Raw genomic sequence first — 27723 nt, forward strand, 5'->3', positions numbered from 1 at the left:
TGAGAATCAAAACATAGTTCACCCAATGCTCATGTAACTGATGAATAACTGAACTCTACATCTGAAACTAATGATGTACTATATGTTGGCTAATTGAATTTAAATAAAAAAAAATAGTTCATATATGCAACTTAACATATGACAAGGATGATAAGCGATTCAATAAAATATGGACAATATATTTCATATGTGGTATTGACATAATTATCTATTCACCTGTATGAAAACAGGGTAAAAATATATATCTTAGTACATATTCAAAAACAAGTTTGAGACTAGCCCTTGTGTCTGTCAACAAAAGACTAGACATATAAATAATGAACTACTACAATAAATAGAAACAAACTGTTGCTGCACACAACAATGCGAATGAATCTCACAGATTGCAGCCAGACACAAAGGGCATGTGCTGTCTGATGCCACTTATGTGAAGTTCTAGAACAGGCAACACAAACCTATGGTTGAAAAAAGAATCAGAACAGTGGTTGCCTGTGGGTGTGGGTAGGGGTGAGAACAGAATGGGGAGGGTTACGAGGGAACTTCCCAGTGTGATGGCAATGTTTTGTATCTTGACAGGAGTTTGGGTTACACAGTTGTATGCATTCGTTAAAACTCTATAGATGTATACTTAAGACTTATTCATTTCTTACCAAAATCTCTGAGATGCAGCAAAAGTGGTTCTAAGAGGGAAGTTCAGAGCAATGCAGGCCTAAGTTAAGAAACAAGAGAAATCTCAAATAACAATTTAACATTACACCTAAAGGAAATAGAAAAAGAAGAACCAATGAAACCCATAGCTAGCAGAAGGAAGGAAATAATAAAGATCAGAGCATAAAGAAATGAAATAGAGATTGAAAAGATGATAGAAAATATCAATGAAACTAAGAGCTGATTCTTTGAAGAAATAAGTAAAATTGACAAATCTTTTGCTAGACTCACCAAGAAAAAAAGAGAGATTTATTAAATCATAAACAGAAGAGAAGTTATAATTCATACCTCAGAAAACAAAAAGTCATAAGAAAGTGCTATGAATAATTATACACCAACAAATTGGATAACCTAGAAAAAATAAATACTCTACCATCTTCTAAGACTGAATCATAAAGAAACAGAAAATCTGAATAGACTGATTACTAGTAAGGAGATTGTAACAGTAATCGAAAAACTTCCTAACAAATATAAGTGCTGGACTGATGGTTTCACTGGTGAATTCTACCAACCATTCAAAGAAGATGTATACCTATCCTTCTCAAACTCTCAAAAAATTGCAGGGAACACTTCTGAGCTCATTTTATGAGGCTGGCATTACACTTGTACAAAAACCAGACAACGATACCATAAAAAAAAAAAGAAAGAAAATTACAAGCCAATATTCCTGATGATTTTTTTATTAAATATTTTATTTGTTTATTTGACAGATATAGAGAAAGAACAAGTAGGCAGAGTGGCAGGCAGAGGGAGAGGTCCCACTGAACAGAAAGCCTGATGTGGGGTTTGATCCCAGGACCCTGGGATCATGACCTGAGCTGAAGGCAGATGCTTAACCAACTGAGCTACCCAGGCACCCCTTCCCAATGAATTTTGATGCAAAAATCCTCAACAAGATATTAGCGAACTAAATTCAGTAATACATTGAAAGAATCATACAATATGATCAAGTGGGATTTATTCCAGAGATGCAAGGATGGTTCAACATCTACAGGTCAATCAACGTCATACATAGCATTAACAAAATGAAAGATAAAATCATATGATCATCTCAGTAGATACAGAGAAAGCATTTGACAAAAGTCAATATCCATTTATGATGAAAACTCTCAATAAAGTGGGTATAGAGGAAATGTACCTCATCATAATAAAGGCCATATATGACAAGCATATGGCTAATATCATACCCAGTGGTGAAAAGCTCAAAGCTTTTCTTCTATGATCAGGAATAAGACAAGGATGCCCACTCTCTTCATTTTTATTCAACATAGTATTGGAAGTCCTAGCCAGGGGAATTAGGCAAGAAAAAGAAATAAGAGGCATCCAAATTGGAAAGGAAGAAGTAAAACTGTATTTGCAGATGACATGATACTTTATATAGAAAACCCTAAATGTTCCACCAAAAAGCTGTTAGAACTAATAAATGAATTCAGTAAAGTTGTAAGATACAAAATTAATGTACAAAAATATGTTGCATTTTTATACACTAATAACAAACTATCAATCCCATTTGCAATCACATCAAAAAGAATAAAATACTTAGGAATAAATTTAACCAAGGAGGTGAAAGACCTGTACACTGAAAACTATAAGAGATTGATGAAGAAATGGAAGAAGACAGAAATAAATGGGAAGTTATTCCATGCTCATAGATCAAAAGAATTAATATTGTTAAAATGCCCACACAACCCAAAACAATCTACAGATTCAGTGTAGTCCTTATCAAAATTCCAATGGCATTTTTTACAGAACTAGAACAAATTATTCTAAAATTTACATAGAACCACACACACACACACACACACAAAACCTCAAATAGCTAAAACAATCTTGAGGAAAAAAGAACAAAACCTGAAATATCATAGTCTTTTGATTTCCAACTACACTGCAAAGCTAGAGTAATCAAAACAGTGTGGTACTGGCATAAAAAGCATAAAAACAGGACCAGAAGAGACAGCCCAGAAATAAACCCATGCCTATCTGGTAAGTAATTTATAACAAAGGAGCAAAGAATATACAGTGAGGAAAGGACAGTCTCTTCAATAAAGCGTGTTGGGAAAACTGGGCAGCTATATGCAAAAGAATGAAATTGAACCATTATCTTATACCATATATAAAAATCCACTCAAAATGGATTAATGACTTGAATGTAAGACCTAGAACTATAGAACTCCTAGAAGAAAACCGGCAGTAAGCTCCTTAACATTAATCTTAGGAATGTTTTGTATTGCACCTGGCATCAAAGGCAAGGGACACAAAAACGGATATAAACAAATGGGACCACATCAAACTAAAAAGCCTCTACACAGCAAAAGACACCAACAACAAAATGAAAAAGCAGGTTACTGAATGGGAGAAGATATTTCAAATCATATATCCAATAAGGGGTTAATAGCTAAAATATATAAAGAACTCATGTAACTCAATAACAACAACAAACAACCTAATTTAAAAAATGGGCAAAGGATCTGAATAGACATTTTTCCAAAGAAGACAGACATAAAGATGGCCAAAAGGAGCATGAAATCTGGAAATGCATCAACAAAACAGGATGGAGTGAAGAATGGGCAGAGGGAAAGATCAGGTGAATAGTTATATAATAAATCAGACATAGCAAGATATTAATTCTAAAAACCTAGATGATGGGTCGATGGCTATCCTCTGTAAATTCTATCAAGCTCTCTGTATGCTTGAAATTTTTCCAAAATAAAATCTTGGGAAAAATAAATAAATTTCAGGTGTACTTAACATTTAAATAATAGAACAAAACCCCCAGTAAGAGAGTACAGAAAACTTTAAAAAGCACTTTATAAGCTTGGAGTGAAGAGAAAATTTTAAATAAACGAGAAAACCCAAGAAGACATAGAGGAAAAGATGCATATTATTGACTATATGAATATTAACCACTTTTGGAAGCCAAAAGATATCATCAACAATAGCAAAAGAACAACAGATGGGAGGAAGGATAACTAATTGAATCATATGCGGAGACAAAGGGTTAACATCCCTAATATAAAAAGACTTCCTATAAATTTCTTTTTTTTTTTAAGATTTTATTTATTTATTTGAGACAGAGAGAATGAGAGAGAGAGAACACATGAGAGGGGGGAGGGTCAGAGGCAGAAGCGATGCGGGACTCGATCCAGGGACTCCAGGATCATGACCTGAGCCGAAGGCAGTCGCTTAACCAACTGAGCCACCCAGGCGCCCAAAGACTTCCTATAAATTTCTAAGAAACCAGCAAACAACCCAATAGAAAAATAGGTAAAGACATGCACAGATAATTAACAGAAGAGAAAACATGCATCCCAGTAACTGTGTGAAAAGACTGTAAGGTATATCTCTAGCACTCAGTTGAAAACTCAGACTTAAACACAATCAAGTATCAATTTTCATCTTTGGATTGGCAAATTTTTAAAGATCGATCACCTTCACTGATGGTAAGGATGTCAGAAGATGGGCACCATACATTCCTGGTGGAGTGTAAATGTTCACAAACTTTTAGAAAAGCGGCTGGGCAGGAAGAATGCCCATCACACACGCAGGACAGTATAATGAGCTTAGTATGATCCCATTTTTACAAAATAAAAGTTTTCACATTTTGAACAATGAGAAAAGTATGATAAGAGACACACCTAATTATTAAAATTGGTGCTTCAGGACAGGGGTTGGTAAACTATGGTCTGGTCACCTGGATTTTTGTAGCCCATGAGCTAAGAATGGTATTTATACCTTTTTAAAAGATTACAATTTAAATGGTTACATATTTATCTACATAATATCCTTTGTCTTACCTCTTGGCCAACAAAGCCTAAAACACTATCTGGCCTTTAAGGAAAAGCTTACTGACCCCTGTTTCAGGGCAGTTGTGGTTTCTTGGTTACCTTTTCTCCCTTTACTTCTCTGTATTGTTTATATTTTTAAAAAAAATATACTGGGAGTGGACATAAAGAGACAAGAGGAAACCAGGGAGACCAGTTAGGAAGCTACTAGAAGGGACCAGGTAAAAGAGAACGGTGCTTTGGAATAGGGTGGGGACTGTAGAGAAGGAAAGAAAGGGGCAGATTTTATTTGAACCTATGGGAGTTGCTGAGGGATTAGGCATGGATGGTGAGGTGAGAGCAATCAAGGCTGATTCTCAGATTTTAGTCATGAGTTGAGTTGGTGCAACCAGGGAGATGCAGAGATTGGGGAGGAAAATGGAGTAAACCAGGAGCTCGGCTTTGGACCTGTTATAGTTCTGACTGGAACTGTGTGAACTAGGCGCTGGCCATAGGTGATTGGAGCTGCTTGGACTGTGGAGGGGGAAGCTGGGCAGTAAACGCAAATGTAAGAGGACTCATCATGTAGATGTCTGTCTTCAAACTGTCAGGAAGCACTAGGGTGGGAGAAGGGCACCAAGGGTCTGCCCGGTGACACAGAACCTAACCCCCCAGCGCCTACTTCCGCTGATGGACGTCTCTGATGCCACCATCCAACTACCTGGATTCCCCCAGATCACCTGTTTCAGAATGTTCTCTTCTCATTGACCAAGGAACACCAGGGCTTCAGAGCAGACACCCTGACCCTTCCTTACAGCCTATGCCCAAATGCTTGCCTCACAACCAGCTGCTGTTATTTCTCCATCTGGCAGCCTCTTCCCCCAGTGGAGAGATAAGTTCAGGTCCCAGCCCTTCCCAGTGTGCCCTGCCTGCCATGGGTCCCTAGCCCAGCCATGTGCAGCCACTTCTTATTCATGCCACACTTTTACCTGAGAATACCAGGAAGGACTCACCAAGGAGCTGGTGTAGGTCGGGTCTGAGGTGTCATCCTGGAGGTAGCGGGAAAGGCCAAAGTCAGACACCTTGCACACCAGGTTACTGTTGACCAGGATGTTCCTAGCAGCCAGGTCCCGATGCACATAGTTCATCTCGGCCAGGTACTTCATGCCCGCGGCAATACCCCTGAGCATCCCCACCAGCTGGATCACCGTGAACTGTCCGTCATTTTGCTGTAACAAGACACAAAGGGCATTGGGATCAAGATGGGCTTCAGTGGTTAAGCAGAAGCCGAGGTGCCGTGGCCCTGCCGCTTGTCAGCGTCTGTCAGTGACCGGCCATACTGCTCACTGTGCCCTTCTCCTTCCCTCACTCCCTCCCACTCCCACCCTCATCCCTCTCCTTGAACACTCTGCTCTCTCCTCCTTGCCAAGCCCTGTCAATTCCATCTCCAAATTACATCTCAAAGCCATCCACGCCTCTCCATCCTCACTGCCTCCGTTCTAACCAAGTCACCGTCATCCATCACCTGCAACAGCCTCCCCACACCTGCCCCCGCCATCCATTCTCTACACAGTAGCTAGAGCCATCTTTGGAAAACAAAAATCAGGCCATGCCACTCCCAAGCTTTGAGCTCTATAACAGCTTCCCATTGCATTAAGGAAAAGCTCCAAACTCCTTAGCATGGCCCATGGGACCCTGGGGGATGAGCCCCTGCCTCACCTGCCAGCCATAATGACCTCTCAGTCAGTTCCTAAGCCAAGCTCTTCCTGCCTTAGGGCCCCTACACATGCCATCCCTGCTGCTCTTCCCCACAATCAACACCTACCTGCCCTCAGATCTCCCTGTAAGTGTCCCTTCTTCGGAGACAGTGTCTCCACAACTACTCTCCTGCTCCAAATATAACTAGCACACACTTTCTATCTTACTGTCTTTAGTGCATGCTCTTATTTTTTTTTTAAGATTTATCTCTTTGAGGGGCAGAGGGGCAGAGGGAGAAGGGAGAGAGAGAAAATCTCAAGCAGACTCCCTGCTGAGCACAGAGCCAGACACGGGGCTCGATCTCATGACTCTGAGATCATGACCTGAGCCAAAATCAAGAGTTGCACGCTTAACCGACTGAGCCACCCAGGTGCCCCAGTGCATGTTCTTATTTTTCTTCTCAGCATACATCACAAGTTTTAGGTGTGTGTGTATGTGTGTGTGTGTGCACGCGCGTGTGCCCACATGCACACACCTGTCCATCTGTCTCCGCCGCTTGACTCTAAGCTCTTTGAAGACAAGACCCTCTTTCTTGTGGGCACCACAGTACTCCTAGGGCTAAGAACTTTAATGTAAATAGAAAAAGCACAATAAATATATGCTCAACTTATGGCTGCTACATCTCTCCCTGTTTCCAGAATTAAATGCTTCAGGTGTCTTCCTTGGGTCCTCCCAGGGCTGTTAACCTTGACATTGGGATAACCACACCCAGCTCAAAGGGGTCAGTGGCAGGAGAAGCACAGACACAGTGTCTGGCATGTGGACCCTCTTAGAGAATGGGAGCTGGGGCTTCTCCTCCTCAGGCCCACCTGCACTGCTGCCCCTCTCCCATCATCGGTGGGCTCACCATTTCCTGGGGGAATGCTCTGCTTCGTGGTTCGATGACACACCTCGGTGAATGAATCAGCCTTCCTCTTGCCTCCTCAGAGCCCCTGACTCTTGGTTTCTGCACCCATTGGTTAAATCAGTGGACCATGTGCTACATTGCCAACAACACATTTTCTCTTCTAGTACAGCCCCAGTTGCTCTCCCAAAGGGCTGTAAGTTGTATTCTGTAAGTAGAGCATGGCCCAGGCACTGAGATGCTTTGACTGGGGGAGAGGTGGGAGGAGGCAGAACACCCTGGGTCAGGTCCAGTTACTGCTGGACACCGGGCAAGGCAGCCACTCCCCAGTGCCCTCAGGCGAAACACAGAAACCATAAACAGTGGGCACAGCTTCCATTTATTGAGTGCCTGTGAGGTGATACACAATGCGCTCAAATGCACTACCTCACTTAAATAAGTGTGAGGCACATCACTTATGCATGTGCTTCTACAAAAGCATTTTCTATGCAACAATCAATAAGGAAAAATGAAACAGCTATTGCAAAGATACCCTGTTTATTGGAGAAAACCCCACCAATCAAAAAGTCTAACCATGATAGTATGAACGTTGAAGACTTCCTCATGCAAGATTGCAAGCCTGGGTCTGTGTCCCAGGGTTCTGCCCCCTGATCAATTGGAGTGAGCCAAGTGACCTCCCTCCACTCCTTCCTGAGACACCCGCCAGAGGAGAAGCCCCAAACACACTGGGATCGACACACTCCAGGTTCCAGACTGTTTCTAACTCAAACCTTAACCCCCTCCCAGCCTGCCTGGAATGCTTTCTCTGCAATATTTTCTTCTAACCAACTCCAAAAGGAAGTACAGATCTGCTTTTTTGGAAACTCTGGTGTTCAGCACATGGTGCCCATCTGCGAGAGCTGGATGTGCTGTGAGTGATGCGAATCCTCCTTCTCACTAATGAACTTCAATCAACACCTCCTCGAGAAGTTAGCCAGGCTTTTGCTAGCACCATTCATTTTCTCTAAGTAGGTCTCTGGGGACCTGCCTCCCCAGAAAGTTGTCATGCAACTTCTGTATATTAGAAAATGTATCTCAGCTGCAAGTCACAAGGGTCATATTTTTCCAAGTCAGTTTGTTACTTCCTCTCTGTAAGTGTAGACAACAATGTGGTTAAAAATGAATGTCTCCCAAAAGAAGCCGGCTTGTAGATAGATTTTGGGGAGGGGACTTGTGGTGACTGTAAACAACTCTGGGAAAAGAAATGTTGAAAGAGTGTGCAGCAATATGTCTGTTTCTACTTTAAATCCTTTAAGCCTACATGGGAACAGCTTTACTATCTTATTTGTTTTAATATTTAGATCAGTCACCCTTAGAGTTTCTGGGCTCAGCAAAGGCCAAAAAGTGGTGAGAAGTCCAGGCTTTCGAGACAGACAGACCCAGACTGGGGTCCAGGCCCTGCCACACATTGACTGTGTGCACTTGGGCAAGTCATTTAACTTCCAGAGCTGTCATTCCCACATCTGTAACACAAGAACACGCTATCCATTCTTCATAGGATTTTGGCGAGGTTAAGTGAGACAATACATGTGAAAGGGCTTGTCTCTGTGCCTGTGAATACTAAGACAGCAGCAAGGACTGCTGGTTATCAGCCAGGCCATAATGTCTCACAAACCAGCTCGCCCATGTACTCAGATACCTGGTGAGAGGAATGGAGGACACCTGGGGCCAGGACTGTAGGTTCCTGCAGCTTCCTGGTGTGTTCGGGAGACATCCTCGGATCATTACCATAGGAGAACCTAGTCCTCAGTGCATTCCGAGCTCAACGGGTTGGCATCTGTAGTAGACTCCCCAACAGTCCACACACCAACTGTGGTAGTGGACGATTGGGGCCTAATGATGCAGGCTGGACATTTAGGTCAGTTAATGAACAAACATGATTTCTTCCATTTCTTGACTTTTGAATGGCAAGTCACACTTACAGAATACTTTTTGATCCTCCTTTGTGCAAGGCAGGGGATAGTTTATTGCTTTTCAGAGGAGATAAAGGAAGTCCAGAAAGTTTAAGTGATTAGCCTTAAATCACTCTGTGTGGCTTTGACTTATAACAAGAATCTAAGTCCAGAATAGCAAATTACTTCTCCACTGACGTTCCATCTCTGATGGTAACGACTTCCTCAAATGTGTGGAGGAGAAGGCTGCGTATAAGCTTTGCAGCAAAAAGTGACATGATTGATTAATGATGTCTGCCATGGTCCTAGAAAAAGAAAGTAGGGGCATGAGTACCTCAAATATGCTACTCTGATTTGAATCTTTTAACTCCTGTCTGGGGTCTTTTCCACAGAATATGCTGACTTTGCAATGGCAACACATTTTCTTTAGAACCTGCAGAGGAATCACGTATCACGATAAGACAGGATTGTGCCTGTTGAGTTCATAATTTTGGTGAAACTTAAAGATATAAACATATGAAGATCCCCTGCCATGTTCAACTGTTTTATGTTCAGTTCATTGGTTTAACTTCCCAAGAAGAACTTCCAGAGACAGGAACACCAGCATCCAAAGATAAACAAGGCAGAAAAAGCCCAGGTTTCCTAGTGACTTTGGAAAAGGGTCAGGCTCCACGCTGATCACATGGTAAAAACACCGTATAGAGAAAAAATATAGGCCTGGGTGAAGTGATTTAAATTTTCTTTCCTTCCTGAAGTGCTTTCTGCTGAAATTGCTTTTCAGCAAATTCACTGAAGCCACTTGCTGGTCCTTTTATTAGGCAGGAAGGATTTAGGTATTTCAACTTTCATTGACAAATCCACTTCAGGAAATGAAACCCTTATTTGATTTGTTTGAAGAGAATGAATCATAGATTTTTTTTTTTTTAACTGTAAGAGACCTAACTTTCAAGATCCTCCAGCTCAAAGCCTTTAGTTTATAGATTGGAAAATTGAGTTAACAGATTTGCTCAAGGCCACCGGGTGACTCACAGTGGAGCCCTAAGCAGAACCGAGGTCTCGGGGCATCCAGTCTGGTATTCTATTCCTGATCTCTGGGTTATGGTCATCTAGCTCCAGCCCATGAATGAGCCTCCCTGATAAGAAATGTCCACATTTGACATTGCTCAGTAACTTCGAAGAGTCTTACAGCTATGACCATCTGTGGATGAACCAGCAGTGACCGCAAGGCCAAGCTAGGCAGGAAGGCCTTCCAGAGCATGTTGACCTTCTTGGCTCTGGCACGGGAGGGACACTGATGAGGGCTACAGGGGGTGTTCTTAAGACTATACAAGAGCCACCAGATTGACTCCCCTAAGTTTGAGTGCCAACAAGCAAATGTTTAATTATGGATTTTCATGCTACATAATCCATGGTGCAGATATTTTCAAAAATGGACAATAATGAACCTACCAAACATGCTGTTAAAAAATAATGGTGCTTCTAATCCTTCCAGAAGGTGAAGGATTCTACATCCTGCAATGGGAGAGGAGCAGTACGTGGGCTGTGAGAAGCCATATCCAATGTGCTCACTGGATCCCCGATGCCCACAGCCTCTCAGACTCATTGTAAACCATCATGACCAGTTTGGTAGTGGTGGGGGCAGGGGGGCAGTTGCACAAATTGAGGACTAACTCTTTTCCTTTCTTCTCTGAATGGTGATCCTAAAATTATACTACTTCCCAGAAGATGAGCCCTGCAGAACTACACTGATGACCTACTTTTCAATTTTACCCAGCAGCAGATACATCAATTAATGTTGCTCTGCTCCAGGGTTTGGTAGTAAGGCTGAAATTAGATTTATAGATTACCTGCCTCCATGCTGTGCGAGGAGTCAGAAATGCTTCATTTCCCCTCTCCTCCTGGTGCTGCCTGCTCTGGCCGTTCCGTCCTTGCCATCCCTTATCCTCTGTTGCCCTGTGTTCCTCACTTGCCCCTGGCTCTTCTCCCACCACCTGGGCCTCATCATCATGAAAAATACCGGTGTCCAGCATGCCCCCATGTCCTGGGCCCCACGCGGAAAGAGCCCTGTGTGGAGCATCCGTGTGGGGTTTTGATTTTCTACAGGCTCCCGAGAATGAATCTCCTCGTTCGCTTGTATGTTCCAGGGAAGCAAGTCTGATCACAGTCCTCAAATCATGTTGCGACTCTGTGAAGTACAATCAGGTGACTCGTAGGAAATAAATGGCTCCTAAAAAGGTCTGGAGGCTGGTTCCAGAAAATGCTTTTTCTCCTAACATTGTCTTCTATTCACTTTTATTTGGCTGTCTTCATGAGATCTCTGATCACGAATGAATGCCCCCAGGAAAGCACAGTCTTTATCCCACTCTGACGTGAGGGGTCTGGCTATAAGAAGGGGAGACCATGTCCACTCAGGATGACTATTTCTCCCTCCATTCCCAAACACTTTGGTGCCAGAAATGGCTTTTTATGTTTTTCACTCAACCAGCACTTACCAGGTGCTCCCTGTGGTAGGTACCGGGGGTTTTAAAATAAAGGGCATAAGCCGTACCTTCAAAGAGGCCGTACTAGGCTACGTACGTCAGTCCCATCCGTTGTCATCCCATGCCCCCCACCAAAAATTAGCCGCTACTGCCTAAAAACGTAGAGGAGGTAAAAGCGTGTGCTTGCCCTGCCGAAGTAGCCAGTCTGTGCAAATGCAGCTTCTAGACAAGCGCCCAAGGCACCCTTCCACACGGCAGCCCCTCGGCCCTGAGTCTGAGCTTTGGAGCCACCACACAGCTGCTGAAAGATTACCAGATAGGCCATGCTGGCTCTAGCCTTTGAACACACTGCTCAATTGTTCCATCGTACCTGCCTTCTCCCCGGCCTGCCTGGCGAGTGCCTCATTCTCCAGTATCAGATAATTTTCCCTCCTCTTTAAAGCCTTCCCTGGCTCCCCCAGGAAGATTTCAGTTCTTCTTGGCTCACCATACATCTTCACACCACCCGTGGAAACATAAAGAATCTGGGCAGATGATTGCTGGACGCTTTGGGCACTCAGGTCCTCAGAGAAGGGACCGCTGTGGCAGGTTGTAGTCTCTCAGATGGGCACAACAGGACCTCCCATCGCTTATGCATAAGACGACATCATGTAATTGCCCCCCATCAAAATGGGGGGCCCATTTCCCCCCCTTGAATCTGGGCAGCCCCTCGCAGTGGTCAAAGGGTACTGTGGGACTTGAAGCTAAGTTACAAGAGTGGTCCAGCTTCTGCCTTTTTCTCGTGAGACATTTGTTCTTGGCACCCAGCTTGCTGTGAGGAAGCCCATGCAGGCCACCTGGAGACAGGCCAGCTGATACCCAGCATCAGCTGCCAGACTGATGAGTGCGTGAGTCTTTGGATGATTCCAGGCCCCAGGTCTTGAAGTGCCCCAGCTGACACCACATGGAACAGAGATGTCCCCAACGAGTGCAGATTGCAGATTCATGAACAAAATAAATTGTGGTGAGCCACTGAAATCTTGGGTGATTTCTTACTTAGCATTAGAACAAAGTCGCTTTCATGTCTATAGGCCCAGAACCCAGTAGAGGGCGTGACCACAGCAGTGGCCCCATGAATATTTCAAGACCAAGTATCTGAATGATCCTTTGATCTGCAGCCACAGCTACTGTTTGGTAGCTTTGGTGACAAGCATAGCCTGCCAGTTGGTATTACCCTGAAGTCCTTGCTAAGGAGACCCTGCCCCATTGTGATGCTGCCCGCACACCCTCTGCTCTCAGGCCCCCCACCTCCCCCCAGTTCCCATCTGAGGCTTGGGTCCAAGGCAGGACTTGCTGACCGGCCTGTGCTTTGCCAGCTGACTCCCCAGACATTGGCATCATGGCTGTGCTCACCCACCCCCACTCTGAGTCACTCTGTGATGTCCCACAGAGAGGCAAGCTGTCCCGGCGTGGTTCCACGGGAGCATGTTTGACAATGACCATTTACAGATCTCCCAGCCATAGGCCTCGAGGCACCCCCCCCCCCCACACCTCTGCTGCAGGTTGGTTTGGAGTCACAGAAAAGACCTGTGAATGCTTGTGACACTGTCTCTTCCTCTCCTGCCCAGAAGCACCTCCTCCGAGGGTGGGGGAGCCGGGTATCAGAAAGGTGGCCTGTTTTATCTCTGAGCTGCAAATGCAGGGAGCAGGCTGGGCGGGCTGTGCTGGGGAAAGACAGAGATGGCCACTGGCGTCTGCAGGAATCACACGGGCCAGTGTAGCTGCTGAGAGTCTCCTCAATCTCCGTGATTCAGGCAGATGCCGATGGCTATTCGTCACCCGCCTCTATTCATTCGTATTCATCCAACGAGCATTTATCAAGGCCCCACTCCACGCTATCCTCCTACCGAGGGGTCCACAGGCTCCTCTTTGTTCTATCCTTTCAGAAACAAATCTGTCAACCTCGCTACCATTTCCAATGCCCACCCACATTTCATCGGGCAATTCCTAAGTGGCAGGTTAGCCTCATGCAGACACTCCTCCCCAGCATCCATCCCACACTGCTAACGTCACCCACGCCCCCGAGCTGCTCTTACCCTGAGGAAAGAATCCAAAGCACCGTTCTCCATGAACTCCGTGATGATCATGACGGGCCGACTCTTGGTGACCACGCCTTCCAGGCGGATGATGTTGGGATGGTCAAACTGGCCCATGATGCTGGCCTCGCTCAGGAAGTCCCGACGCTGCTTCTCGGAGTACCCGGCCTTCAGCGTCTTGATGGCCACATAGATTTCCCTCTTGCCCGGAAGTTTCAGACGCCCCTTGTACACCTCTCCAAACTCCCCTGCAACAAGAATGCAATCGTTACCCATTTCTTTCTCAGTCTGCAGAACCACCAGGGCACAATAGTGCTCAGAGTGGAATTGTGGTGAAAGTGGCAGAGATGGAGACAGTGTTCTCTCATTGAAACTACGGTGTCCCGGCCCCGATCAGTTCACGGCAAACACAGAGTTTATATTAAAATACGTCCCTTGCCTCAGTTCTTCGAAATCGTTGGGGTAACTAAAGTGGAATTTCAGAGTCTATATAAGTTTGTTTTTCCTCACGTTTGGTTTTTCATTTGTGTCCCAGCTGAATAATTAAAATGAAATGGTCAGTTTCACTTTGGCAGACCATAATTCATTTTTAGCAGAGCCTGGCACAAGAACATCCAGGGGCTAGGGGATATGTTCAGGTTCTTCAGTGCTCTGAATGAGATGGATAATGTTCATGTTCCTACACTGCCCCGAAAGTTTCTGCGTCTACTGGGTTGCCCAGAAAGCAGTCAGGAAGGGAAGTTAGTGGACACCGTGCAGGATACAAGGAGGGGAAGCAGGATTGGCCAGAGTCCCAGATCATGATGCAGACCTGACCTTATGAAAAGAAAGGAGGAAGCAGGCATGGATAAGGAGAGCTCCAGATCGCCACGCAGCCCTGGCTGAAGCAGCCCTGCCCGTTTTCTCCACCCCTGGGCCGCTTTGGAGTACAGAGCACCCATGCCAGGAAGGCCCAGGCTCCAGCCTCCCGCCACGCTCAGTCACGGCCGGGGCTGCCAGGAAACTGAGGCAGGTCCTGAAGGCAGGGCAGCTGGAGGCTGGCGGCGCCCTGCACACCCGGCAGCTGAACAGGAGGTGGTTTCTCGGAGCGAACGCGAGCGGCACACCTCCGTGGGTGCCACAGCATTTCAACATTTGTGCGGGAACATCACCCAGAGCAAAAATAATTCTGGTGGCACTATTTCATAGCTGCTTTACAAAATCTGTTGAATCCTGTTAAGTGTGCTTTCAAGAGTTGTTCTACGATTTTGTTTGGCTTCGTAACTGCCAGTTCTTTCACGTGAGGCAGTTTAGGGTCTACTTGTAAGTGCATCACTGACGTGTGGCGAAGGCCTGATGGGAGACGGGGCCTGGTGGCTTTCTGCTGGGGGGACCTTCGCTTTCACCTTCAGCTTCTGGAAGAAAATGATGGAGCAACCTGTGAGCAGATCAACGACTGGCCGAATTAGAAAAGCAAGTTAACATCGCCTCTGTGATTTGGCTGGGAGTTCCCTTTGTTTTCTGTGGCAGAAGTCATTGGAAGGAAGCTGCAGGAAAGGGCTCTTCACGCAAAATTGCTCCAGAGTCCGTGAGATTTGTCGGAAGCTAGGGCCAGAGTAGAGGTTGGCACAAGCACCATTAGGATGATCTCAATGTGGATCTGAGGACATAGATCACATGTGACTCCGGTTTTGACATGAACCAAATGCTGCTTTGCTGAACTGCTTGAAGTCAGATGGAGTTTCGTTCATGTTCTTATCTTGTAGGGCCCACTGTGGTGCCTGGTATGGGGCAGGCATGCCCGTCAAAGGGGTGGGGGGGCGTATTTATTGTTACCTGTTTGGCTTCTGCTTTGTCTGCTCTTGGGTTGTAACCTACTGGACACTCTATCCCTGCTCTATCCGAAAAAAGTTGAAGTACCAGTATTTGAATGTTTTTAAAAGACTGTTACTGCACCATCTTCTTCTATAGCAAAACACTGTATGCCCAAAGCCAGGGGAATGGCTGGAAAATGACCATCCATCCTGGGGAACGCCATGAGCTACTGAAAACTAGTAGATGAGTCATGCGTCCGGACTTCAAAAGATGTCCGCATTGTATTGTTCAATGAAGAAGAAAAGGAAAGAAAGCTACGGAATGTGAACACAGTATGTACCCAAGTGGAGAGTGTGTGTGCATGGATGCAAAAGAAAAACAATGGGAAAAATCCACGTAAAATTTATTTATAACTTCAAATTCTTTTTAAAAATGGTTGCTTTACAAGGGTGGGAATAGGGGTGGGGAAGTAAAGTCAGTCAACTTAATCTAATTTCTTTTATATTATTTGAATTGTTATAATAAGCATTACTTTCGTTGTTCGACTGCGTAAATTTTTTTAAAAAGTACTGCACAACAGGGACCTGTCACATATGTGTGTGTATGTATATGTATATATGCTTGTGTATAGTATGTGTGTATATGCATGTGTATATATTTGTATACATGCATACATGCGTCTATATGTATGCATATATATGTGTATGTATATGTATGCTCTGTAATCTGTGTGTGTGTATATAAAATCCATCCTTCTGACACCTTGACCTAGGAAGTATTCAGGAACCATGAGCTGAATGAATATAGATTGCATATTTGATAAGTATACTAATTGAAGAATATTGGTTAGCATTTCTTCCTTGTTGCTATAATAATGAGTTATATTTTCTTTAGTAAAAAGACAGTGGTTGAAGGGAAAGGTGCAGTAATATTTCTTCTTGGAGGAGATAGGACACCAATATCTACTGACCACCTACCAGGTGCCAGGCAATGTGCTAGGCTCTTTGCATATCTTATCTCATTTAATCCTCATAGCACCCTCGGGAGTTGGGTGTTATTATGTTCATTTTACTAGTAAGGAAACTGGGGCACAAAGAAAACACGCCCCAAACCCTCCAGCTGCGAGTCAGAGCCAGGATTGCTGTCGGTGCCCCACACTTTGCCCCCTGCCATACTGCTCAGCAGGGTGGCTATGAAGTCACAATCCAGGGACCACCATGCCCCAGCTGTGCAGGTCCTAACAGTTCATGGGCTGTCACTGTCACTGCAACTCACATGTAGGGAACTGCAAACACAGTGGGCCTAGCTCATAGATCTCACAGTCATTGAAACTTCCTGCCTGGCAGGCGGGGGGGTCAGAATATTTAGGAATCAGAATCTTCAGCAATTTCTACATCAGTGTGTGGATTTGGGGAAAGTGTCCCAGGTGAATCTGATGTCCCCTACAACACACACAGGAACGCCCCAGTTAAAGACTTCTCTTCTATGCCAGTGGTTCCCAAAGTTGGCCGCCCCCTGCAGAACCCTGGGGAGCAGGTGTTCTTTGTACAAAGTACAGAGGCCTGGGTCCCACCTCTAGGAATTCTGATTCGCTTGTCTGGGTGCACCCTGAGTAGAAGCAGGATCAGCGACGTAATTTGTGGGTCAGACCAGGTACAAAATGAAACTGCAGGACTTCTTGTGCAAAAATTACGCAGGATTTCAAGACTGTGACAGCAGGGTGTTAAACCAAGTGTGGGCCCCTCTCAACCTGGGGCCTGGGGTGATGACACTGGTCACAGGCCCGTGAAGCCAGGCCTGGCTGCCCAGGTGGTTCTGATGCGCAGCCAGGGTGAGCACCATGGGTCTAAAGCACCCAAGCCTATCTCAGATGGATTAGGGAACTGCCGAAGACCCTGGAATTCTTTTTTTTTTTTTTAAAGATTTTATTTATTAGAGAGAGTGAGAGAGAGAAAGAGAGAGCACTTGTGGGGGGGAGGGGCAGAGGGAGAGAGAGAATCTCAGGCAGACTCCCTGCTGAGTGTGGAGCCCCATGTGGGGCTTGATCCCAGGACCCTGAAATCATGACCTGAGCTGAAATCAAGAGTTGGATGCTTAACCAACTGAGCCATCCAGGTGCCCCCGAAGGCCCGGGGATACCTGGGCTTTATCATTACACCTTTGAATCCCCTGGAAAGCAGGGCTTGTGTATGGGCTGCCTCTTGAGTGTGGGCTATATAGACGTGAGTGGAAAGAAAGAACACAAGAGGGAAGAGACCAGCAAAGGTGTGGCTTTGGCAAGTTCTATCTACCTAGAGCGGTGTGGCTCACACTACTTTCCGAACTGACAAATGTTATTACACTGTTTAACCTTTGTGGCTGACTGGTTTCCAAGTGCAGTGCTTCTACTCCTTGAGCTTAAAGCTGTATCCTCTGTGGGGGGTTGTATCATATAGGTTTTAAAAATGATAAACTAAAAATGGGCTCTCCGGAGAGGATTTTCAGGGCAGTGGAACCACTCTGTCTGCAACTGTCAAGGTGCCACATGTCATTATACATTTGTCCCAGTCCATACAGTATATGACCCCAAGAGTGAACCCTCCTGTAAAGCATGGACTGGGAGCGATAATGATGAATCAAGGTAGGTTTATCCACCAAGGTACCTCTCTGGGGGGGCTGCTGTTGGTGGGGGGGGGGACGCTGTGTATGTGTAGAGCAAGGGGTCTATCGGAAATCTCTGTCCCTTCCCCTCGATTTTACTGAGAACCTAAAACTGCTCTAAAAAAAATACAGACTGTAAAAACATGTGCTCTCCTTGGGTAGGGAGCCGGGCTTTGTAGTCAGTCGCTATGGCGTTACTGCTCTCAGGGATCTGCTCTGCAAGCTTCATACTGATTCTGTAAAAATAGCTCCTTTCCTGTCTGGCAAAGAAATGACTTCATATTCTCCAAACCCAGAGGTTTTCAAAGTACCCACTGCCAAGGGAGCCACTTAGTCCTCACTCGGAGGCTGTGCTCCACCCTGTCATTACATGGCCCCAGCGCTGGGAGAGGAACTGGGGCAGGGAGCGGAGGAAGCAGCTCGTGTGGACACCAGCCCGGTCACCGGACTCGGGGCACGTCACTTCCCCTAGGCTCAGCTTTCTCAGCTTTACACAATAAAAAGAAAGGGTGGGCCACGGGGTGCTGAGTCTTGGAGAAGGTGTTTTGTAAACTACACACTGTGGTTTAGATTTAAGACAAGCTGGGGGTAGGGGCGTGAGGGGGGTTGGCCCGTGTGGGAGGTGGGCTCTGGAAGAGAAAAAGGAGGAAGAGCAAGTTTCTGCAAACTAGTGGGACCCAAGACAAAGTAGGGCTTTATGCCAGGGGTGGTGGGGAAGGCCGGCTGCCAGGTATCTGGGCGTGGAAGGTGTCCCCAGGTCAGCCTCGGGTGCTGAAGTGTGGGGGCTCTGGCCCTCTGGCACCGCCAAGGTTCATAGGGAGTAGGAGTCGGTGGGCATCCTGCCACTGTTAGTAACAGAAAACCAAGGCTTTGGGTGGCTTACAGTCTGAGAGACTCTGTCCCCTTGACCCTTGACTTCAGGTTCATGTACCATTCTCAAGACACTATTTTTGCTTCTTGACACCTTGCCTGTCATTAGGGCTAGAGCTCGCTGTCTGTGATGCTTTGATTTCCCATGATCTGAGCTCTAGAGAGCTTCCTTTTACAAGAGCTCCCAACCATGGCCATACATTTTGTAGTTTTTGATAAAAATTCATAATACCTAAAAATATTTTCCACAAATCAAGCATTAACATTATATTTAAAATAGATGCTTGTAGGAAATGACTGGGTAGTGGTTATGGTTGATTCTTGCTATGTGGATCCTTCACTGACAGTGATTATAGCCAGCCTAATTTTGGTCTGGCTGGACTTTGATTGGCATGCATCCTTGCAGCTGACCTTGGAGCCTCTCCTACCCTTTGGCTAGGACTTTCCTCTGGCTTCAGGCCAGTCTGGGGGCCAGGCTTGGTTCTCAAGGTGTGCTTTCCGTCCAACAGCATCAGCATCATCAGGGAACTTGTTAGAAAATTCAGATTCTCCAGCTCCAGCTGGATCTTCTGGGTCAGAAGCTCAGTAGGTGGGGTCCTGTGACATGAGTTTTAATATGCCTCCAAGAGGATTCTGACACCTGGCTCAAGTTTGAGAACCACGGCCCTCCAGGCTGTCCGCTGAGGGTAATGCAGCCAGTTCCCGCGACTGTCCTCCAGACAGCTCCTGAAATTATCCCCTACAAGTTTTCAGCTCCTCGCCAGTTCCTCTTTCCTCCTTTCCTTGACATAATGAGGAAGAGAGAAGAAGTGGTTTGGCAGCATTAAATGCCTCAGCTATTATATAGAAAATCAGAAGGAAAGAATTTTCAATTTTTGAAAATGAAACATCCAACCTGCCAGCAGGTATTTTGAGCGGTGACTGTTGGCTATGTGCAGTGAGAAGCTACACACAATTGCACTCTCTCTCTTTCTCTCTTTTTTTTAGCAACAGCATTTTGAAGTCCCAAACTGCCTTGGGGGAAAAAAAGGAAAGCAGAGCTTCTAGTTACTAATTCAAGCTTCCACCAGAAAAGGAACTTTTAAAGAATAAATTTAAACTAGGTTTTAAAGTATGATTACCAGCCAGTTTTATCACAGTAGCCTGGGCAAGGTAAGTAGGTTATAGCTAAACCAGGGATAGTAAAACCATGGCAGGCAGTCCGCTACCTCCTAACCCCGCACCCAGGACAGACATTCCTTATTGATCACAGTGCTACTTTTCCTTTTCAGCAGAGCTCCCCAGGTCCCCATTACCGGGCTACTGGAGTTAGCAGATGAAATGGAACCTGCTCAGTAGCCATGGTGTCCACAATACTTAATACCTACACGGTGAGAGTGAACGGATTTTCTCTTTTCTTATGGCTGTTTGTGGTCATTCGACAACTGCCCACCTGTCGATGACATTGTTTTCATAATGTAAACAAGCACATACTGAAAATGCTTCATATCTTGGTCCTCATCGTTATCCTTCTTAAGGTAGATAGCTAATCATACTAGAAGAGGAGGACTGGCGGATGGAAGAACTTGCACTCCCCAGGAAATGTGGGGCGCCTGCCCACTCCCCATGGACATACTGAATTCTAGGACAGTTTCATCATTGCCAGCAAGGAAGTTTGCATATTCCAAACTCCCAGACAGAGTTTACCGTCAGAAGTAACATTCCTGTATACTTAACTGTTCTTTTCCAGAACAGTACCCAAAGTGGTAGCTGTGTGGGGGTTATATTCACCAGACCTAGATCAGCCGTGTCTACGTTTCAATTCTTGCTCTATTATTCACTCAGCTGACAGCACCATCTTTGGCAAGCCATCCTCTGAATGTTTATTTCCTCACCAGTTTAAACACACACACACACACACCCCCTACCTCACATTAAGGGAGTGAAGTGAGACAATGCTTGTAAAGTATGTCCATGGTGAGTGTTCAATATATGACAGTTATTTTAATCATAATTACTCAAGACATCTATTTGATTTCCTCTTCTGGAAACCCTTCCTGTTGTGACTCTTGTCCAGTATTGAGGCCACCCTCATGCTCCCACCCTCACTTTGAATAAGCCCAGGAGAGTCAGGTTGGCAGGTGACCTTTCTACCAAAACACTCCCAAGAAACCCGTCTTCTTCAAAGAAGAGAACTGGTGGGCCTTGCTGGCCCCATTCCCAATCTGTGCACATCACAGATCCCCCTCCCCAGCTCACCTAGCCCTCTCTCCATAAGCCTGCCTCTCTCTCACAAAAAGTTATCTGTAGAAATGCTGAATTGGCAGCTGCTGGAGTCAGAGGAGGAGATTTATTAATAAAATACAATTGCCATATCTTCCTCTGGAAGCTTCTAGTGTCACCTCTACCTACATTTTCATGCACTTGACAGTCATGATCAGGGCTGCTGCATACAGCTACATAGGTTACACATCGCACAAGGCAGACCGCCATTCATGCCATAGGGCCCAGTTATAGATGGCAGCCTGCTTGATGCTCTAGGTGAATCTATGGATCGAACTGATCAGAATTAACCCATGTATTGGAGTTGACCTGTGAGATGGCTCCTGTGAGTCAGATTCATGGTCACAAAGAGCTGATACTTTTCCAAAGCTCCAGAGGGCCTGTGGCCCTCTTTGAAGAGGCCAGTGGTGTCCATTATCTGCAGCAGTCAATGGCCCACCATCCTCTTGTGGACAGGCATGGTGTGTGTGTTAGACCATCACCCCTACAGGGCAGGGGGTGTTAGGCATCTTGCATTTCCCAGCACCCACCACAGTCCCAGGCACAGGATCAGTGTTTAATGAATGAGGATCTTCTTGAACTCTAAACGGAACCCCTCCTGCAACAATCACAGCCCACTCCTCTTGAAATACCTTGCACAGTCTGGAAGGCTGGGGTGTGCTAGTAAGTGTTCAACTACCAGCTCTCCAGGAAGCAAAGAAACAGAGAAACAGATACCTCCCTTTGTAGTATTTGCCAATTCCCACTGTGTAAATACTCTTCCTGGGGCTCATGTGGCCCTACCAACATGTATCACTGAACATGGGGCTGGAAAGAGATGTACACAGTCGGCTCTTGTGAGCTGATACCAGCTGGCTCCAGCAGCCTGCTGCTAGAAGGTCACGTTCGTTTCTCTCCTTAAATCATGCAATTTTCCTCTTCTGTCATTGTCTCATTCTCTAATGAGTTTCACAAAAAAAACTTGCTCTTCCAACTAGTTTTCATCCTTGAAAGCTCAGGCCAAAAGTTATCTCCTTTGTGAAGCCTTCCTGATGCCCCTGCCCATTCCCAGAACAAGGAACTGAGCTCTGCTCCGTGTTGGCCCAACATTGCACACGCCTGTTGCAGATGGTGTGAAGCAGTGAACACATGACTGGCCTATTTCTTATTAAGATTGTCAGACCTCTGGGGATGGGAGAGGACTGCTGTTTGTCCATCTCCGGAACCCCACATCCAGCATGCAAGAAGTATTCAATAAGAGCTTGTTAAGGGGTGAGGGGGAAGGAAGGAATACATAAGCAAAAAAAGGACGACTGACTTCTGAGTCTTCTTTTCATGTGTTGTTACCTTCTGCAACCCTAAGTTTCTGCCCCCTGCTCCCAATCAGCCAGGAGGCTAAGAGCAGGATTGCCAGTAACACTGTATAAACATTACCTTACAAAATTCTTTTGTTTTTAACTTGACCTTCACACCAGCTCTTTTAGCACAAAGTGAAGTCAGTCTCAGTGAGGCGGGGTGTGGGAGAAGCAAGAGTGGAGAGAGAGGAGAAAAAGTGGGGACTGATTCCAGCTAGGAGTGTCTTCTGTTAAAACTGCATCCAGTTGCACATAGTGAATTAACATCCACAGGGATTAGCCCTGGAATTTCTGAATCGTGAGGAGATGAGCGTCTGGTAGAGGGTGATCGGCAGCGACCAGGCACGGGTCTTTACCTGGTGCTGCTGGACGTCTCATGAACTGCTAAATGTATCGATCCCTCCCCACTACCACGTGAGCCTCGGAGAGGACTGACCTTCTCTGAGCAAGATGCACCAACACGGCAGCGGAGGCCCAGGCTACACAAAAAGGGAAAGTGAAGGATGGAGCAGTGCCATCGATTGTCCCTTTATAGGCATCCGGCTGTTGGTGAGCTCACCCCCAATCGTCACTCCCTGGCAGGGTCATAAAGTGAGAAGGCTCTTTACTCTTCCCCTGACAAAGGCGGGAGGGGGCTGGTGGGGGCTCTCTGGGGTGAAATGCAGTCCAGAACACATTGCTCGAAGCACATGACATAAATAAAAACATTAAAATCACTAGCACCATTACCACATGACATAACAACAATTAATAATGTGGGGAAACAGGGTGCAGGACTGAAAGCAAGCCTTCCCAACACTCTTTCAAGTTCATTGGAGAAATCTGAGCCCCTAGGAGTAATCCAATTTATCTGGTATCCAGCCTTCCAAGGCATGATCCTTAAATATGTCAGCATCTAAGGAGGAAGAAAAAATTGTCTGCACAGAAGTGAAAGTCGTGGTTCAGTAACATATTTAATGAAAGTCAATGGGAAATACGTATAGACTCATGTGGATCAGATTACGGCCAGCTGGCTGGAACTCCTGAGGGGTTGGTGAGGGGGAGAGGTGTGTCCTGACAGGGGCAGTCCCAGCAGCCCCCACAAAGATGTCATGAGGGTGGAGCTCTTTAAGAGAGAAACCAGAGCATGAAAATGGTGGCCTAATGGGTAAGCTGTCAAATGTGACTTCCAATTTCACAGATGGCTTTGTGACCCCTCGGTGCATTAAGAGATGCAGTGAATGGAAGGATAGTGACTTTCCCCCTAAAGATAATATACGAAGTGGCTGTCTGTAAGACTTTAAGCATATTTTATCGAGTTAAAACATTACAGGAAGAGGCAACTCCATGGCTCTCCAAATATTGCTATGAATAAAGCACTTCTAAACGTAGAAACTAAAAAGAAGACAACAGCATATGCGTGAAGAGAGCTTGAACGCTAACAAGAATTGGAGAAGAAGGAAAGACAAAGAATTTTGTAGAAGAAAATAAAAGGAAAGAGGACACAAAGCAAACACAGTTTTAAGAAGATTCAAAACAGGCAGTAGAGGAGGCATAAAGAGATTGCTTATAAAGTGAAGGTATTTCGGGATATTTTACTCGTTCACATTAAAAAGGCTGGGTCCACTGCCAAATTGACTCAACTACTGATCCATTAAGGAAAGATGAAAATTCTACGTCAGTCTTTAGGTAGGAGCTCCTGAGAGCATCTCAGGCAGCTAGTCCTCTGCTGGGCTGAGTTTCTATTCCAATGCAATAAGGTGGATGAGAGAATGCATGTTTCTCGGAAGTGAAATCTGTCTTGGGTTACAGTCCATATCATAGATCTTTTGTAGGAAATACAGTTAGGGGTGGGTTTTCTTCTGGAAACAGTGGTCCCTCTTCAATTCATCATGATCTGTCTCCAAATGCATGTATATAGAAAAAGGAGAACTGAAAGTTTGGGAAGAAATCTTGATCCAGAGTCATGGAAATATCAGTGAGTGAGACATTACGTCCAGCTTCTAAAAATTTATGTTTCTTTCAGTCTTCTCAACTGTGTACCTTAGATCTCTCTCTTCATCTGCATTTGGTAGTCCATTTCCAGAGCTATGTCTGAATCTTCCAAAACTACAGCTGACTTCTCTCCAACACCGGTCAAGCTTGGCCACCATGATCAAGGTCCCCAAAAGATCCCTAGACACACATTGTAGATGATTCAGACTCATCTTCTGGGGAGAAAGATGTTAGAAGCTCTTTTCTCAATGGGATGACTTTTTATGCTGAAAGAGAACACCTTGGACGGTGGGAAGAAGATGTTTGGACACCAAGAGAACAGAAACGAGGGGAGGGGAGAGCCATACCTGCTCCGATGACCTCTTCGATTTTCACAAAAGATACATCAATCTCCTTGGCAAACTCCCGGACAGCTTCGTTGGGGTCCTCATAAGTGAAGGGGTCAATGTAGATCTTCATCCCTGGGGAGCCTTATTAGAGGAGACAAGCAGGGTTAACATCCCAAAGAGGACACGGTGGTCAGTAAGTCCTGGCTGTTGTCCCCAGCTCCCCTACACACCAGATTGCCTCTCTGTGCCTGGCTGGGCCTTCCCATCTCCCTTCCCTCTGCGCCACACTAGCCTGGTTCTCTGTTCTCTACTTCTCTATTTTCTTCTCTTTTTGAGCTCTTGATGAAATGTGGAGCAGATTACTTATAAGTGACAGATCGGGACCAGTTCCCACACTGAGCACTCACAGAAGGCAAAGAAACTGATTGATGCCAACCAAATGCATTAGCAGAAAAGCGGTGGTAAAATGGTAGGGTAGATATCAATATTTATCAACTTGACAACTTTTCTGAGTGGAGGCCACCATTAAGGTTATAACTGACGGCTGCGGCCAAGGCTGCAAGAGGGATGAGGATGGATTAAAAAAAAGGAGAGAGAGAAAGAGAGAAGGAGAAATTGCTATTACAAAAACCCCAAGTTAGAAGTGTCAAGACAGAATACCAGAAGAAAAACCGTGAAGAGAAAAGCTTAGAAAATATTGATAAAGAACAAAGTCTACAGAGAAAAAAAATGAGGTGGAATGAAAGAAAAATGGTAGTGAACGTCCATGCCCTCAGACACACAAAAGTATGAAAAACAAATAAAAGGGTGAATGAGAAATACAAAAAGGAATATAGACTTTGTCACTGATGTTTAGAGTGGCAAGATAAATAGGTGTGCATGGGGACAAAATAGAGAATTGTCACTGCAAAAAACATACATTCAAAAAGTGGAGGAGAGGGGACAAAAAAGGAAATGGAACCAAAGAAACAAATGGATTCACTCACAATGTAATTTTCAACATGTCAGATGTGTCACTAGGCAAAGTCTAGACACTGTTTCCTCAGTGGTGGTGTGGTGAGCAGGAGAGGACTTTGAAAGCAACACCACATGGTCCAGCATGGCATCCTTGTGAGGGGGAGGCAGTTTGCCTGCCTGCTGCTGCTGTCTGGCCGGTGGACGAGTCAGGTCAGCAGGGCAGGCAGGTCTGGAAAGGCACAGGTGCCGAGCGCCCACGGTCAGGACCCAAGTCTGAGGTTGGGACCTCCCGTCCCCACTGTGCCTCATCTCGCTGACTCGCAGCCCTATATGCAAAGGCTAGTTCTGACATTTATCATCCAAAAAACTCTGAGGACTCTACAGCTCCCCCAAGTTCATGTTGCTTTGGTCATAATTCAGGCAAGGATTCAAAGTGCTAGAATCCAATCCAGAGGGAGAAGGAAGACACAGCAAAGAAGTGAAGGGTGTTTTTTGTTTGTTTGTTTGTTTTTTTAAGTCAGAGAGAGCCAGGTGCTATGCCCAGAAGATCAACTCTTTCTGAAAAATGGTTCATTCCCAGTCACTAAATAAAGTCACTCCTAGCATGCTAGGCTGTTTGCTTTAGGTTAGTCAACACCATGCTAGAATGCTCCTTGGAAACTTGGGAAGAACAACATCGACTTTGGCATCTGCCCACTGAGATTTGGACAAAGCAAACAGAGATCCTCACCTTTATGTACAATGTTCTGATCCCTGGGGAATGTGGGGGGAGGGGCGAGAGAGAGAGAGAGAGAGGCCAGTGTTCTACTTTGCTAACAGTGGACTAAAAGGAAAGTAGGGATGGGGTTCATCTCTTTCTCAGTTGGTATGAAGAACAAGTGAAGAGCAAGAACCATTGCAACCAGACTGAAAGTGTCTAACGAAGCCAGATCAGCATCTCCAGGCAGCCAAACTTTGGGTTCCACCAGAAGCAACCACCCACCAGAACAAGGTTCTGAGAAACAAGTGGCTTATCTGAAAGATGATCCCACAGCAGTAGGGACAGGTGAGTGGGGAAGTAAGATCGAGGCAAGGCAGTCAGCCTAGAAAAAGTGTGTTCTCAAGCCACTTCCCAACGCGGGTAACCGAAGCAGGCTTAAGCCCCCCCAGGGAAGCTGTGGGAGTTGGTGTGCGTGAGCACATGCTTCACAGTTGGCCCACCCTGGATGGAGGGAGCTGTGTTATTATCATCCAGGTTCCCATCAAGCCTTTGGTGGGGGCTAATCAGCCTGCTGCGCAGGTGAGCAGGGAGCCTCCGTGGCCAGAGAGAGCTTTTTAGGGAAGAAACACAGATGGGGTAGGTGGAAGCTGGCAGCATGAGCTGAAGGGGTGAGCGCAGGAGGTGAGGCAACCACAGACCCACTCAAAATGCCAAACGGACAGCAGGTCAGTGTCACAACCTGTGAACTTTCCCGAATTCCATGCTGTGCGGAGATGAGAGGAGGCTGAGACCCAGAAGCTGGGGTTGAAAGGCGAGGATAGAATCCCAAAGCCTCCTACTAGCCTGGGCGTAATGCAGCAAAGCCACATCCATCTCTTAGAACAGGCCTCTCCTCTGCCAGTGGCGAAGCTAGCAGCTCCTTCCCACGGTGACTGTGATATTACAGAACATATTGCAAGTGACATACCCAGCACAGCGCCTGATGTACACAGGGAGGGCTCGCACACTGACGCACTCGTGATGATTATCAGTAAATGGTTCTAGGAAGTGTTTGGGGAGGTAGGAAGAGGAAGCTAGGTGGGGTGGCCAGTGGGGCATGTCAGCCACTTAGAGTTATATTAGTTACTTTAAAAATAACTACCTTGTTATTTTAGATCAAGGGCTTTTAAACAATGTATGCTAAGCTGTCCTACAGGAACTCTTCCACAAAGACTAATTAAACAATCTAGAATGTGCAGTAATGAATGGTTTGTAAGTACAGACACATATAAGGATGAAGGAGAAAGGATTCTGAGTTAATGAGCTT

General features: G+C 45.6%; 1 protein-coding gene across 1 annotated transcript in view; it reads right to left on the minus strand.

Annotated features, from left to right (window-relative positions):
* EPHB1 (EPH receptor B1) overlaps positions 1-27723 on the minus strand; it is a 416084-nt gene that overhangs the window by 41955 nt on the left and 346406 nt on the right. Inside the window, exons 10-12 of the mRNA XM_044915538.1 lie at positions 24779-24901; positions 13558-13805; positions 5483-5698 (exon numbers count right to left, since the gene is read on the minus strand). Coding sequence (XP_044771473.1) covers positions 5483-5698; positions 13558-13805; positions 24779-24901 — 587 coding nt within the window. The remainder of the gene's footprint in view (positions 1-5482; positions 5699-13557; positions 13806-24778; positions 24902-27723) is intronic.

This window comes from Neomonachus schauinslandi, chromosome 1 (genome assembly GCF_002201575.2).
Source record: "Neomonachus schauinslandi chromosome 1, ASM220157v2, whole genome shotgun sequence".
NCBI lineage: Eukaryota > Metazoa > Chordata > Mammalia > Carnivora > Phocidae > Neomonachus > Neomonachus schauinslandi.